The 16,338-nt window shown below is 39.8% G+C and overlaps 2 protein-coding genes across 3 annotated transcripts; both read left to right on the forward strand.

Moving 5' to 3' along the window:
• The first annotated feature begins 2,310 nt into the window (after positions 1-2,310).
• LOC134678055 (zinc finger protein OZF-like) lies at positions 2,311-4,605 on the forward strand. Its single transcript, XM_063536499.1, has 2 exons — positions 2,311-2,941; positions 3,639-4,605. The coding sequence occupies exons 1-2, from the start codon at positions 2,641-2,643 to the stop codon at positions 4,580-4,582; spliced, it is 1,245 nt and encodes a 414-aa protein (XP_063392569.1). The 5' UTR covers positions 2,311-2,640; the 3' UTR covers positions 4,583-4,605.
• A 1,173-nt stretch (positions 4,606-5,778) lies between these two features.
• Positions 5,779-16,072, forward strand: LOC134677886 (uncharacterized). 2 transcript variants are annotated; one of them, XM_063536327.1, is made up of 7 exons: positions 5,779-6,019; positions 6,440-6,640; positions 7,187-7,309; positions 8,154-8,489; positions 8,866-9,017; positions 10,102-10,188; positions 14,971-16,072. In XM_063536327.1, exons 1-7 carry the CDS (start codon positions 5,956-5,958, stop codon positions 15,100-15,102), a joined length of 1,095 nt encoding a protein of 364 aa, XP_063392397.1. In that variant the 5' UTR covers positions 5,779-5,955; the 3' UTR covers positions 15,103-16,072. The 2 variants fall into 2 exon arrangements, with proteins under 2 accessions (XP_063392397.1, XP_063392398.1); XM_063536328.1 differs by having other exon boundaries at positions 8,866-9,008.
• Positions 16,073-16,338: the final 266 nt, after the last annotated feature.

Here is a 16,338-nt window from a genome sequence, read left to right on the forward strand (position 1 = left end):
GAAATATAAAGTGATTGAGTAACGTTTAATTTATTTATTTATTTATTGAGAAGTTCAACAGCGTTTTCAGTAAATAATATACAAAAATAACATTACATATTATGTAGTATAGTAGTAGTAGTAGTAATCACTTTATTGTACACAACACAGGTTTACATAATATTTACAGAAATAAAGGTACAAAGGCATTATGTATACCTGATACCTGAGTCAAGCAAATCTTGTCAGTAGAAAAAGGCGCGAAATTTATATTTTCTATGGGACTATAATATCGCGCGACGTATAGCGCCTACATTTTTTAAATTTGCCGCCTGTTTCTACTGACAAGATTTGCTTGACCATCTATATCTCAATTATTCACAGTATTCACAACAGTTTATTAGAGATTAATCAATCTCATTGTTCAACGTTTTTAATAATAAATGTAAGCAACTGGGCCCTGCTCCGCTGCCGGCAGCACCCTAGGTTAGGTTTTTTATAATGTTTTTATATGTATTTTTTATTGTTTTTTATGTGCTTTTGTATTTTACTTTTATATTCATGTTATAAACAACCTAACTTAAGATGAAAAATACATAAAGATAATGTAAGCAACTACATATAATAGTAGAAGTAGTAATACCCAAGTCAAGTTATCTTAATAATATTTTAATTTTTGTTTTTCAAATAGTCACAGGTATATATATGAATTATAAACAGAAATTATATAGCACTAAAGAAAAAGTGACCAAGCTCTACAGTGGCCTAGGACGAAATCGAACCGGCGTCATCATGTAGCTTACCAGGCCACGGCGGTAATCGTCCCAAATTAATTCATCAAAATCGGGAAAAGTATTGGGTAGGTAAACTTTTTTCATTGAATCTTTTAATAATACAAAGCAAAAGGTTTTACGAAAATCCGTTTAAGTAGATCTCTCTCTTAGAAGAAATCTCGAAATTATATCCTTTTTGCGGGTGGTTTGCTTTAAAATGTTTTAATAATATTGGGGCCTAAAACAGGTCTGTAGGCCTGTAAAACTCAAAGATGGCGCTCTCGACGGTGGTACATTTATATATTCAATTTTTTGATGAGGTTTTTTTCATGCAGCCGGCCACCGGACTATATGCTGTTTTTGAAAAATAGTATTGAGATGACATATGTCACTGTACCCGCGTTGTTTGAAAAATACTATTAATATCATTTTGTACGCAGCTTCAAAATTAAATAGGTATCACGTCATTTATGAGCGGCCCCTAAAGAGAGTGATCAACCCCGTTGTAAATTCCAGGACATCAACGTGGGGTCAACGCCCTCGCTCGCGCGCCCCGCTGACCCCGAGCCTGACCGATATAGATATGCAAATCGTGCCAATATATGTACAACATTAGGGTAAATTTGAATGTCAATTTACCCTAGCTACACACGTTAACTATAAATCGTAGCAATTAATCTGTGCAGTCCGATTTGCGCAGTTTTATCTACCGTATACCGTAACACACGGTAGATAAAACTGTGCAAATCGGACTGCGCACATTAATCGCTACGATTTATAGTTACGTGTGTAGCCGGCATTACAGGCTAGAGTTTAAAAGCCTGTCCAGATGCAGCCTGTCCAGACAATATATCGCCAATCTGATTAAATTGTCCGACTACATCGGGCCGCGCGGACGCAAATGCCAATGGGGTTGGCCGGTGAAAGTTTTTAGCAGATGTCGCCATCATAGCTTGCCCTGTCAGTCCATAGAATTGTGTAAAATTTTTGTTTTTTTAATACCCTGGATGCCAGCTCTTTAAGCCAAATCTCATAGAAAAAGGGGCAAGCTATGATGGTGCCATCTATGCAAATCTTTGACAGTTGCCAACCCCATTTGGATCGCCGAATTCGACTGTCGATTATGACCGATATTACTGATAAAACGGGGTGCGGATGCAGGAATACCAATTTGTGGTGCGAATACGAGTCGCGTTTGCGGGATTTTTTAAAAAATTTTAGCGCTCATTTATCACCATAAATTTAAAATTGGTGAAACTTTCCAAATTGGGTTTTTTGACCGCACCACCTGATTTGATTGGACAATTTAATCAGATCGGCGGAAAATTGTTCCCGTCTGGACAGGCCTTTACTTAAAGCTTTTCATAAAGCAATTATTAAATCATTTTATGGAAATAAATGATTTAAATGAAGGTGGCCCGTAAGGGACGCAGCTATATGTAGAAGCAAGAAAGAGTAATGCTGACCGGACCACAGTCGCGATCCGGTACGTCCGTCTGTAATAGCTTTCATTTTTAACTGTCAATGTCATCGTAACTGTCAAGTGTCAATTGATACATTTTTCATTTTTCAGATGTTTTCAAGTATTTGCGTTACGAGCATTAAACTAATTAAAATATTCAATAGAATTTACTAATGATTGTGTAGTATTTTGCTTATTTACCTCCATGTCAAAACAATCTAAAACTCAAATAGCGTGCAACAGTTTCACAGGTATATTAATAAACTGGGCTATAACCGCGAAAATCGAAGTTCGCAAATTGCGGACATTTTTCTCTGTCACTCTAATTACGCCTTCATTGGAGTAAAAGAGAAGGATCCCCGCAATTTGAGAAAAACGGTTTTCGCGGTATCCCCTCTGTACACCTGATTTAGACGTAAAAACAGTATGTCTTTGGAAATACGTATAAAGGTAGAAGACGCATGCATAAAAGAGGAGCCTCACTGTGATATAGAACACACATGCATAAAAGGGGAACCTCGGAATGATATTGACCATGATCTAAGTACTGGGCTGGACCCTGTAGTGCGTATAAAGGCAGAGTCAGAATGTGCCACAGATATACCAGAGAGCAAAGAGGATTCAGAAAATGTGAGACAGGATGTGCCGGCTGGGTATACCGGCCAGGAAGTTAAGGATGAGCTTGGCCTGGCCTCGGAACTGTTACATCAGCTCGACAATGCCCATAGTAAGTATTGTTATCGATTTTGTTTTTAAACGCCGAGATAAGAGTGTGCTGCACTACTCCAAACACTTGTCCACCAATTTTTTCCCTTGTGTGGAATAAATCATTAATTCATTTGATTTGTTTTTTTGCGAGTATTATTCCGTTCCAATGTAATGATAAAGATATTTCATTTTCCTTGTAGGCATATTGCAATGTGCTTATGATTGTCAAATAAAGCTTACTGACTTTGCTGGCTCAGTGACACGAAGTGGATCTTGGCCTCCAACACTAGATTTCGCCATTTGTTCTTGTTATGTGCGACCTGACGCCGTTCAGCCGCTTGGATGTCACACTGGTCTTTCTGGACCTCATCGATCCATCGGTACCTAGGCCTTCTGACCAGACGTCGTCCCAGCTAGGCTCTAGTTCTTCCACCTCCAAGTTCCTCCTCACTCTTCAAGAGCCATCCTCACGTCTTGTCTCTCAAATAAAACTACACCGGCTTTATCCCTACCCTACATGACTCTGCCCTCCTAAGCCGAATAGTGCTATCTCAAAAACAAATGATTTTCAAAATCGAGTTCTCAGTAATAGAAAGTAACATATAAGTCAGCAATTAATTTTCTTTAAGACAGCTCTCTTTGGCTTAGCAGGGCAGATCTCTGCCCAAAAATGTGTTCAATGTGACAAAATAAAATAATACCCTGCTTTGTTACAGTTGCACTGGAATCTCTGTCTGAAACACAGATTAAGGAGGAGACAAATCCGGAGTTTTTAAGTTGTGTCAAGCAAATATTGCACCAGAATTGTGTTGTCAAACTCGAGCGCATACCTATTGATAATTTCAAGAAATCTCAACGCTATTCATTTGCCAGGTTAACTTCTATTCCAACAGAAAAACTCAAGAGATTAAGAAAAAACTGTAACAAAAACACCCTTAAAGTTGTGAAGAAAGTTTACGTTTGTGATACTTGCAGCAAAATGTTTGTAAGGAGAGTCACAATTATCAAACACTTAATAAATAAAGTGTGTGAAAAATCTTACGCTTGTGAAATATGTCAAAAGAAGTTCCGGTACCCTTCGTCTTTACGTTGTCATAAGTTAACTCATTCAGGGGAGAAACTTTTCAAGTGTGAACTGTGTGGAATAAAGTGCAGCACTGAGAAAAACTTGAAACACCATGTGTTCAATCACATGAATAACCGTCCGAATACTTGTGAAATATGTAACAGGCAATTTGTCCGCGAAAGTTATTTAATCAGTCATAAACTCTCCCACACAGGTGAGAAACCTTTTGAGTGCGAAGTTTGTGGAAAACGACTGAAACACAAGCGTACTTTGGTTGATCATTTACGAACGCACGGAATTTACAGACATGAAAATTTGCCTTCCTGCGACTTTTGTGGAATGAAGTTTAGTCGAAAGTCACATTTGGCCATACATGAGAGATCACACACTGGCGAAAAGCCTTTTCCATGTGAAGTTTGCAAAAAGAGTTTCACTTCAAACTCAGTATTAAAAACTCATATGAGAATACACACTGGGGAAAAACCTTATGCCTGCGAAATGTGCTCGATGCGGTTCCCAACAAGTGGAATGTTAGGTCTCCATAAGAAAAAACATTATAATGGGAAATATACTCACTTGGTTCACTCTATGTAATGAAAATATACATTTTGGTTGACTTTTGTAGTTTTATTCTTTACCAGGTTTTAAGCAGCAAGCATGCAACATCTTAGACTCAGACCAATCTAAGTTGGCAGCGATTTTGATAATCCAGACGGTGCAAGTCTTATTTTAAACTTCAAACTTCTATGAAATTATGATGTTTACTTAACACTTTCACAGTCTGTGCTATCAAAATCGCTACCAACTTAGCTCGGTCTGACTCTAAACTATTTATTGCAAGTCAAGTATTTAATAAGTTTTTCCTTATCGACATTTAATATTTAGACTGCAAGAGATGCCTTTGTATTAGAGATGCACCGGATATCCGGTTACTATCCGGTATCCGACCTATCCGGCCGTATACCGGATAGTGAGTTACTATCCGGCCGGATACCGGATAGTAACATTGCTTAATTTCGGAGTAAACAAATTGGGTTTAAGAAACAGACACGGTCATAATCGTACTTGTTTATTATTTTAAAACAATTTCATAATTCCATTGACTTGCACGCGCACTCTATTCGAACCTAGAAATGAGTCCGCGCGAACGTTCACTAGGAAACAGGTCAAACCTGCAGAATACGCACCTGAAAAACCGAAATGTAGGTATAGTTCCGCTGGCCGAATATCCGGCGGCCGGATACCGGATATTCGGCTGATGGTCAGGCCGGATATCCGGTATCCGGCCAAACAACTATCCGTTGCATCTCTACTTTGTATCACTTAAATTAAGTTACATTTAGATACTCGTTTTTACTAACTTTTTTACAATTAATAAACTTTCAACTTAATGTTACAACCTATTTATACATAACGAGCTTGGTTTTAATGGGTTTCCCTATACTTATACAGGAATGGTTATAACTATAACCACAATATTTTTTATCGTCTGAGTCACTACCGGTAACTACATATAACGTCACTTAGGGTAAATTTAATGAATAATACAATTGTATTACATTATTTAAAATGTCACTCACATAATATTCATTAGTGTTGACAGAAGTTATATAAGTGCATTAATAAAAGGCAACAATTAAGGGATTTACATGTAGAAGTCGATTGGGGTTATTTCAATAATACAATAAATATGGTAAAACTAACATTTTCAGTTTTGCCTATTATATTATTGTGTACTAGCTGTGCATACTGTAAGTAACATTAATTTCTCACACTCACATCGCATAATAAGAGCGTGTCAAGGTAATTTTGAACATCTTGCCCGCTTAGCAACTTCTGCTGCTGACTGTACTCTGTTTTTAAATGTACTTAATGCAGTGTAAGTACCTAGTGTAACTGTTTGTTTGTTGTTTTTTTAACACTACTTAATACGTCTTTTAAGTAATATTTTTGTTTTAGCTAATAAAATGAATTTCTCGTGCAAAATTGCTGGTAAACCAGGAGATCTTATTTCGTGGTACCAAAAAAAAGGTAACATTTAACACATGATTTACACAATTTAGTAACTTAAAAGTGGAGTGGTTTTGTCGACCGGTCTGGCCTAGTGGGTAATGACCCCGCCTGTGAAGCCGATGGTTCCGGGTTCGAATCCTGGTAAGGGCATTTATTTGTATGATGATACAGATATTTGTTCCTGAGTCATGGTTGTTTTCTATGTATTTAAGTATTTATATGTTATGTATATCGTTGTCTGAGTACCCACAACACAAGCTTTCTTGAGCTTACCGTGGGGCTCAGTCAATATGTGTAAAAATGTCTTGTAATATTTATTTATTTATCACCGTTTTAAGTTGCGTTTCTAAATTCTAAGTATCTAATATATATTAGTTAATAAACGTAAACACCTCCTTGTTATCTATTTTTCTAGTAACACTGTCTTTAATATTCTAGATTCTCATCGGGGCCTTATATTGTTGCACAGAACTCAGCTTATGAACAGTGATTCAATAAATTTTACGCTGCAATGGACCCCAGAACAATCTGACAATAATACACAAATCTATTGCGTCCACGAAGATTTGAATAAGAATACGTCTACTGGATTTAATAGCCCAATCACCATTACATTTTCAAATAACATCGCACCTCGGAGTGAGTAGTTGAGTACCTACATGTGTTTAATTGTTTTCACCACACCAGCTCGGAAAGGCTTACTCTGCACTTCAAAAACTGATAGCAAAGTTGCATTTTATTCACATGTGAGGCAAAGTAATCAAATGCATATTTTGAGTTGTTTTCTTATGTTTGCTGGTAGAATTGACTTTTAAATGATGATTTTGGACGATAAATATTCAATAACATTCATTTGGATGTGATTTGATTTTGTTTGATATTTTACATTTAAAATTTGCTTCGGGTTGGTGTTGTGAAAATTTTTGTGTTTCACTCGGGGGCAAATTTTGTTTAACCCTCGTGCTTTGAAACCCTCGCAACGCTCAAGATTCCATTATTCGAACCACTTGCTACGCTCGTGGTTCAATTTTGGAATCATTCGCTTGCTCGGGTATCAATATTAGCACGAGCGGTTAAACAACAACTTTGCCCCCTTGTAAAACTAATAACTATTATCCTCCTTACACCTCAAATCCTTTATAAGGCCTATAAGGGACTAAAAATCACTTAATTTATGCTTTACAGAATCCTCCGTAACTGTGACTCCGGATGAGAACGCCGTATACTATGAAATCAACAAAACGCTGTCTCTCGTCTGCAATGGAACAGATCCTGTCGATGGGCAGGAATTGACGTGGTATATACAAGGTGGGTGTTGGTGGATGATTAAGAGATTAAGACTACTTGTTAGGGTCCTACACTGGGATGTAGAAATAAAATCGCGGAGTGTAACAAAATAGGTTGGTTTATTCCGCCTTAATTACAAACGAGAAATCCCGGCCAAACAATTATAACATTTAATTCGGTATTTGTCCGTTGCCAGTGAAGTAGGCAAAGCCAAGCGTGGGCCGCGCGTCGCTCGCGGCTTGCCGCGATGACGTCGCGTGCTGCCCGCCGCTAGCAATGTACAAATTGCAGAAATGTTCTCGGAAATTTCAGAGAAATTACATGAAAGAAACTTAGAAAGTTCTCTGTGAGAATGTTCCCATGAGAACTTTAACGTTTTGTCAAGCGTGGCTCACTCCACGATTTCGTTGCTTTGCTACAGGTAGCTAAAAGTACATCCGTTCGACCCCAATTTTGGGGTTTGCCATAAGCCGCGCGTGGTGCTGTCGCCACCTAGCGGCCATATCTGTGCTGATCGTGAGAGACGCGTTTTGTTAGAGAGTGAGTCTTCCGTACCTAGTACTATTATTTATTCTGTGGTTTTGTGTAATATATAATATTACACGCCACATAACAGTAAAGCGGGCAGGCGAAATATTTAAAATGGCATGTGTCTACGTCGGTCTTGACACGATTAGATTGTTTATTAAATTTAAATTCCAGAGAATATTCTTCGTAGAAGTTTCGCAACTTAAGAAACTTCTCCATTGTGCATTGCTACCCGCCGTCCGTGCATCTCCTCCCGTGCGTATATCCAGTAACACCACTCCACTTGACATGTATGTTGGTATTGCAAACGTAAGTGAATCTGAATCATCTTTTTCAGGAGACGACTCAAAGCTACAACTCGCCGAAAAGCAATCATTCAACCGGACAACAAATATCAACAACCTAGTTATGCGTTTGGATAAGACTCACAACAGAAAACAGCTGTTTTGTGCTCAGGATTTCCATTTTCAACGTCTACCGACTGCAGATGGCGCTATCATCGATAGGTACCGGGAGCTTGCTAAATCGAAAATAATAAAGTTGGTACATAAAAATAGTGATAATGAAATTGGTGATAACAATAATAACATTGAACAAGGAAAAGATAGTAATTTAACGACAAGTGAAGATGACGCTGAAGATGGGAACAAAGCTGAAAAAAATATAGGAAAAGGTATTAACAATTTGAGTGATTGTATATGGGGTCATGCCATTAATTACTTAGGCAGAAACCGAACTTTCGATTGTCGTGTTTCGATGTGACATTCATGGTGTCAATGAGGTATGTTTACTGAATGTGCTAGTGGTGCCACCTACGCAGAGCTTTGCCTAATATTTCTTAGGGGTTATTCATAAATGACGTCATTTCTGGATGATTTTAGGAAGGGTCAAAGGGGGTCAAAAATAGATGACGTAATGTATGGACATCCCCTTATTGGGGAACCTCTTGCGTACCGAGCCGTGGTATTTTACCGTTACGCCAGTTAGTTACGCCACTGCAAGATTTTCAAGAACTTCAGTTTTGACAACCAGAGTCAAATTATTTGCAGGTACTAACGGATCGCCTTGGTTGCGCTTCCCACTCGTGGTAGTTATCCCTGTGGCAGTTATTGCTGTGGCTGCAGTACTCGCAGCAGTATGGTTTCGATGTGGCCGACGCGCGAAAACAGAGGACGGACACGACAATAACGAGGTCACTTTTGTTAGTAAAAAAATAGTTATTTGTTTTACAAGGTGGCAAAGTTGTTGTTTAGCCGCTCGTGCTAATATTGATACCCGAGTAAGCGAAAGATTCCAAAATTGAACCACGAGCGTAGCGAGTGGTTCTAAAAATGGAATCTTGAGCGTTGCGAGGGTTTCAAAGCACGAGGGTTAAACAAAATTTGCCCCCGAGTGAAACACAAAAATTTTCACCACACCAACCCGAAGCAAATATTAAATTTAAAACATCAAACAAAATCAAATCCAAATGAAAGTTATTAAATATTTATCATCTAAAATCATCGTTTAAAAGTCAATTCCACCAGCAAACATAAGAAAACAACTCAACATTTGCGTTTTATTACTTTGTCTCACACGTGAATAAAATGCAATTTTGCTATCAGTTTTTGAAGTGCAAAGTAAGCCTTTCCAAGCTGGTGTGGTGAAAAGATAATTTATTATCAGTCAACTAAAGCCAATAGATACCCTAACAGACGTGGTTCCCATTAAGTCCAGTGACGCCCTCATTAGGGGAATTGTGTCCCTTTCAAACCAATTGATATAAAGTTGTATCCAGACGAGACAATTTTTCGCCAATCTGATGAAATTCTCCGATCGAACAGAGCCGTGCGGACGCAAATACCAATTTGATTCCCCGATCACATCAGCAGGTGCGGACACAAAAATGCCAATTTTCATAGTAGAATGCAAATTGGTGATTTAATTTGTGTACGTGTGGACGCTAGATGAGATTGAACAATTATTTTTCTGAACAAATCGACTAATTTCGTCATATATAATTCCGTCTGGATACCCCTTAAGAAAACGGGACGACACTACAGTGTTGCCACTTTTTAATTTCTACTCTTTTTTGACAAGCTGTAGGTAAATCAAGGGCACCGTTTTAATCTAAAGCATATCGTCACTACTTTGAAAAAATCTCGTATCTCGCACTGCTACTCAAAGTTAAAACGCAGTAACTCTGTATGCATACCATACATAGTTACCACATTTTTATTTTTATTGACAGAACAAGATACGAGTTTTTTTCAAAGTAGTCACGATATTATTCATTATTTTACCAGGATTCTACGGAGGTGACATACGCAGCGTTGGATTTCGTTCCAAAAAAAGATGCTCCGCCAAACATTCCACCATCTACAGACTCAAAAGTTAGTATTTTTTGCTTATGTTTAGCAATGTACAGTCATTAGTAGAAGTTGCTAAGCGGGCGAGGTGTTCATAATTACCTTGACACGCTCTTATTCTCTTAAGAAAGTCGCGTCAAGATCATTTTGAACTCCTGGCCCGCTTAACAACTTCTGCTGCTGACTGTATGTACCTTTGTCTGTACTGTCAGCCAAGAAAGTGGTTTACCACTTTTCGACTCTATCAATCAGATGATAGAGTCGAAAAGTGGTAGACCACTTTCTTGGCTGACTATACCTATAAGTATGTGTCGGTAGGAGGATTGAGGTATAGTTTGTCGATTTGTAGCTGGCCCCGAGCCGCTAATCCTTTGTCTATTGTTAAGGAAACCGCACGTGCTACTTACCTGCAGAAAGGGCCAGACACATGGTTATGATTAATTGATTGCAAAAAAGATAGTATAGAGACGATTAGGGGTCATCCATTAATTACGTCACACCAATTTCTAGGTTTTTTGACCCCTCCCCCCCCTTGTCACACTTGGTCACATTTGGCAAACCCCTCCCCCCTAGTGTGACGTCACATTTTTTCTACAAAATCGCCAAATCGAATTAAGTAAGTACCTAAGTATTATTAATATTTTATCAACATATTTTTGACGATATAAATATTAGTAATTTTATAACCCAAAACTGCTTAGGAAAGAAAATTAAACGAATAAAAACGATTATCGTTTTAAAAACTTGTTATTTAAATGTACAGCGAACTAAATAATTTAAATAAATTTTCGGTTACTGATGAAGTTAAAGTGACGTCACAAAGTTTGTGTCTCCCCCCTCCCCCATGTCACAATATGTCACATTTTCTTGACCCCCTCCCCCTAAACGTGTGATGTAATTCATGGATGACCCCTTACCTGCAAAAAGGGCCAGACACATCGTTATGATTAATTGATTGCAAAAAAAGATAGAGACGAATGAACGAATGAGTAAAGGATGACTCACGCTATATCGGGCCGAGGTCAGGCCGGAGCTTCCGGCCACGAAAAGTCCGAAAGCATCACGTGATCACCGATCAGCCATCATAGACAATGACAAGTCGGCAGATTGTCGGACGCATGAATCTATATTAAACTGGATTGGGCATGAGTGGTGGGGATAACTGACAGAACGGGATAGTTTTATGTATCTTTCAGTAGGAGTAGCAGCGAAAGCGCTATTATTGTTTGTCCTTGTCACAGTCTCACATTTTATTTATTCCCCACCTTTTTTTTAGTATTGATAATGGTGGGCAACAAATGAATTCGACCAATCACAGTGTCGCATTTGCGTATGTTTTGTCCCTCACGGAGGCACGCGTATACCACTTCTATAGGATGCTACGTCTATGGTCGGACGCCTCGTCCCGGGGCTCATTTCTTGAACGATATTAGTCTAATATTATTAGTGTGTTGTCATGGCAACCCATTTGACAGTTCGTGGACTAATAATATTAGTCTAATCAAGGGCCCAACCTTTTCTGTTCTCTTTCACGACGCAGCAACTAGTATCATTTCTCTCTCTCCTCGCTCTTTTAAAATGCCGTTTGTCAAAAAAGGACAACCATACTGTTGACAAGGTGGACTTCAAATCAAGTGTTGCCTTTCTTGATGCGCCCAGGCTGTGTATGTGTGCGTAAAAGCGTATAAGTGTGCTCCTTTAGGGATGTGAAAAGTCGATTTTAATCATGTTATATATCGATAAACGCTACACAGCGGAACGAAGTAGCGATTAAGTGAAGCTTCAATATCTTCGTTAAACATAAACATAATTGAAATGCTAATGGATAATGAATATATTATAATATAATTCAATTATTGCGGAACACCTATTTTAGGAGGTATTTATGTATTTTAATTAAATATATGAACTTTCACTTGGTTCCCTGCTGGGGCGTGACTATAAAATTGTGATCTGATAACCACAATAAAGAATAAAAGCGTTTTTGGTCATTTTAGGTATCGTTAAGCCTTTGAAGTAAAATTTAAATTGCAAGAAATGTCGATAGTTTATCGATATGACTTTATCGACATGGCTACAGCAACGTGGGCCTCATTGTTAAACGTACACTAAACAAAAGTGGCAACAGTGACAGCTCGCTGAGACACCGTCTTTATATAATTATAAGTCTATGAGTCTAATATCGTTCGAGAAATGGGCCCCCGGTCTAGCGTGAGTCATCCTTAAATATGATAAGTGTACGACTAGAGTTAGACCAAGAAAAGTCTGCAGCGATTTTGATAGGCCGCGCAGTGCAAGTGTTATTTTTTACGTCAAACTTCTATGAAATTATGACGCATAAATAACACTTGCACTGCGTGGGCTATCAAAATTTCTGCAGACTTTTTTTCTTGGTCTAACTCTACCATAGTTTTTAAGCTAAATATCTTGTTTTTACACGACTGCCCAAACAAAAAGAGTGTACTGTTTTCAGCGTTCATGTTTGTATGTATATATGTATTTATTTATGTGAGTTTCTTTATTCCACCTTAACTTCTGAATGCCTTAACCGATTTAGATGTATGATACATCATTAGAATCCTTACGTTATCCCGGGTGACTTAGGCTATGTGACGTCATTATAAAAACAATATGGCGGACTTAATACGCGATATAACGCAACCTTTAGAAAAAAATATCGTGCAAACCTATCGAGTGGGGTATCAAAATGAAGGGCTTTGAAAGCCGATTGATGCAACATGTGGGTTTAAGTTTAATTTTGAGAAATTAAGAAATGACAAAATATGTTAAGAGAAGATAATCTCATAAAACCAAATATTATTATTAAATGGGATACTTATTATAAAAGGAAGGAGTTTGACCGCTGACCATAAAATAATATAATTATATTAGCGTCGGGCGTAGGCCGACATACGTGCATTACGTGCACGTTGTACGCGTTCCAAAGCTGGGCGGCTTCGACTTTCTCATACTAAAAGTGTCGTAATACGTGACACGCTGTACGCTTACCAAATCCGGGCGCCTTCGGCGCCCTCATACCTACTCAAAGCGTCGGGCGTAGCCCGACGTACATGGTGCGCTGGACGCGTTCCAAAGCCGAGCGCCTTAGGCGCCCTCATACTAAAAGTGTCGGGCGTAGCCCGACGTACGTGACACGGTGACGCTTACCAAATCCATAGGCTTAGGCATAACCCGACGTACGTGGTGCGGTGTACGTTCCGGGTGCCTTCGGCGCCCTCATACTAAAAGTGTATACGCGTTCCAAAGTTCGACTTTCTCATACTAAAAGTGTCGGGCGTAGCCCGACGTACGTGACGCGCTACACGCGTTCCAAAGCTGGGCGACTTCGACTTTCTCATATTAAAAGTGTCGGGCCTAGCACGACGTACGTGCGCGCTGTACGCGTTCCAAAGCTGGGCGACGTCGACTTTGTCATACTCAAAGCGTCGGGCGTAGCCCGACGTACGTGGCGCGTTGCACGCGGTCCCAACCAAGGCGACTTCGACTTTTTCATACTAAAAGTGTAGAGCGTAGCCCGACGTACGTGACACGCTATACACTTACTAATTCCGGGCGCCTTCGGCGCCCTCATACCCAAAGCGTCGGGCGTAGCCCGACGTACGCGGTGCACTGTACACGTTCAGAAGCCGGGTGCCTCGTACGTAACACGCTGTACGCTTACCAAATCCGGGCGCCGCCGGCGCCCTCATACTCAAAACGTCGGGCGTAGCCCGACGTACGTGTCGCGCTACACGCGTTCCAAAGCTGGGCGACTTCGACTTTCTATTATGAAAAGTGTCGGGCCTAGCCCGATGTACGTGCGCGCTGCACGCGTTCCAAAGCTGGACGACTTCTACTGTCTCATACTCAAAGCGTCGGGCGTAGCCCGACGTACGTGACCCGCTGTACGCTTAACAAAGCCGGGCGCCTTCGACGCCGTCATGCTCAAAGCGTCGGGCGTAGCCCGACGTACGTGGTGCGCTGTACATGTTCCAAAACTGGGCCCTCATACTAAAAGTGTACGCGTTCCAAAGTTCGACTTACTCATACTAAAAGTGTCGGGCGTAGCCCGACTTACGTGGCGTGCTACACGCGTTCCAAAGCTGGGCGACTTCGACTTTCTCATATGAAAAGTGTCTGGCCTAGCCCGACGTACGTACGCGCTGCGCGCGTTCCAAAGCTGAGTGACTTCTACTTTCTCATACTCAAAGCGTCGGGCGTAGCCCGACGTACGTGACACGCTGTACGCTTAACAAAGCCGGGCGCCTTCGACGCCGTCATGCTCAAAGCGTCGGGCGTAGCCCGACGTACGTGGTGCGCTGTACATGTTCCAAAACTGGGCCCTCATACTAAAAGTGTACGCGTTCCAAAGTTCGACTTTCTCATACTAAAAGTGTCGGGCGTAGCCCGACTTACGTGGCGTGCTACACGCGTTCCAAAGCTGGGCGACTTCGACTTTCTCATATGAAAAGTGTCTGGCCTAGCCCGACGTATGTGCGCGCTGCGCGCGTTCCAAAGCTGAGTGACTTCTACTTTCTCATACTCAAAGCGTCGGGCGTAGCCCGATCACGATCCTAAATGAGCATTAAACTTTTGCGTTTGCTGTTTATAACCTTCACTGAACACTTATATTCTAATTTACATTCATTAAGTTCAGTAACTAACACAACAAAAATTATTTTTGTCCTTTCAGTTCGCTTTTTCGCAGTCGTGTTTTTTAATTTTTAATTAATTTTGACTATGTCTTTTGCAAAAAAATCCCGCATTTATAGTACCTACTTATGTTTTTTTTTCTTAATATTACAGTCTTCTGGAGAGGTGACATACGCAGCGCTGGCGTTCTCGGCCAGACCTGAAGATACCCCGCGACTCAGAATAGACCAATCGAGTGACTACGCTACAATCATGGCGTCACAAGCTTTTACTGGCCAGTCATAGTCAAAAACCTGCAAGATAAACTTGGTCAAGCAGATCTTGTCAGTAGAAAAAGGCGGCAAATTTGAAAAATGTAGGCGCGAAGGGTTATCGTCTCATAGAAAATTTGAATTTCGCGCCTTTTTCTACTGACAAGATTTGCTTGACCGTCTATAATTGAATGAGAAAGATTATGTACAGAGGCGCTCAAAAGTGCATGGAGATGTTTCAATAAGAGCCCACCAACGTACACACTAGCTAAATAATCGTGATTATTTAAACTTAACGACAGGTATTTAAAAAAGGGGGCCGCTACGTACTCTATTTTGTATTTAAGTACCTTTTGAATACATCAAACTAGTTTTTATGTTGCTGGATTCGTCAATGTATACGTCCAAAGTTAAAACAGCCGTATTTGTTTTGAATTCATAGATCGACAAATCCAGCAACATAAAAACTAGTTTGATGTATTCAAAAGGTAACTTACCTAATAGTTATTTGTTTTACAGGGGGGCAAAGTTGTTGTTTAACCGCTCGTGCTAATATTGATACCCGAGCAAGCGAAAGATTCCAAAATTGAACCACGAGCGTAGCGAGTGGTTCAAAATATGGAATCTTGAGCGTTGCGAGGGTTTCAAAGCACGAGGGTTAAACAAAATTTGCCCCCGAGTGAAACACAATATTTTTCACCACACCAACCTGAATCAAATATTAAATGTAAAATATCAAACAAAACCAAACCAAATCAAATCCAAATGAATGTTATTAAATATTTATCATCCATAAAATCATCATTTAAAAGTCAATTCGACCTGCAAACGTAAGAAAACAACTCAAAATTTGCATTTGATTACTTTGCCTCACATGTGAATAAAATGCAACTTTGCTATTAGTTTTTGAAGTGCAAAGTAAGCCTTTCCGAGCTGTGTGTGGTGAAAATACATAATACAGTCTGTAGCGACCTCCTTTTTTAAATACCTGTCGTTAAATTTAAATAATCACGATTATTTAGCAGTGGCGCTAGTGTGCACGTCGACGGGCTCTTAAGGCATTACGGTCGACATCTATCCATGCACTTTTGAACGCCACTGTACCACCTAATATTAATTATTCTGTGCTAATGTTCATAAACTCCTTTCAAGTCTAACAAGCCTTTGATAATCGTTTGTCCTTCCCATTATGATATTTCTCCCAATCCCAATAAGGCCTAGTTTACCCTCTGGGTTGGAAGGGAAGATAGCAGTCGCTTTCGTAAAAAAA

Source organism: Cydia fagiglandana, chromosome 27, assembly GCF_963556715.1.
Source record: "Cydia fagiglandana chromosome 27, ilCydFagi1.1, whole genome shotgun sequence".
NCBI classification, from domain to species: Eukaryota; Metazoa; Arthropoda; class Insecta; order Lepidoptera; family Tortricidae; genus Cydia; species Cydia fagiglandana.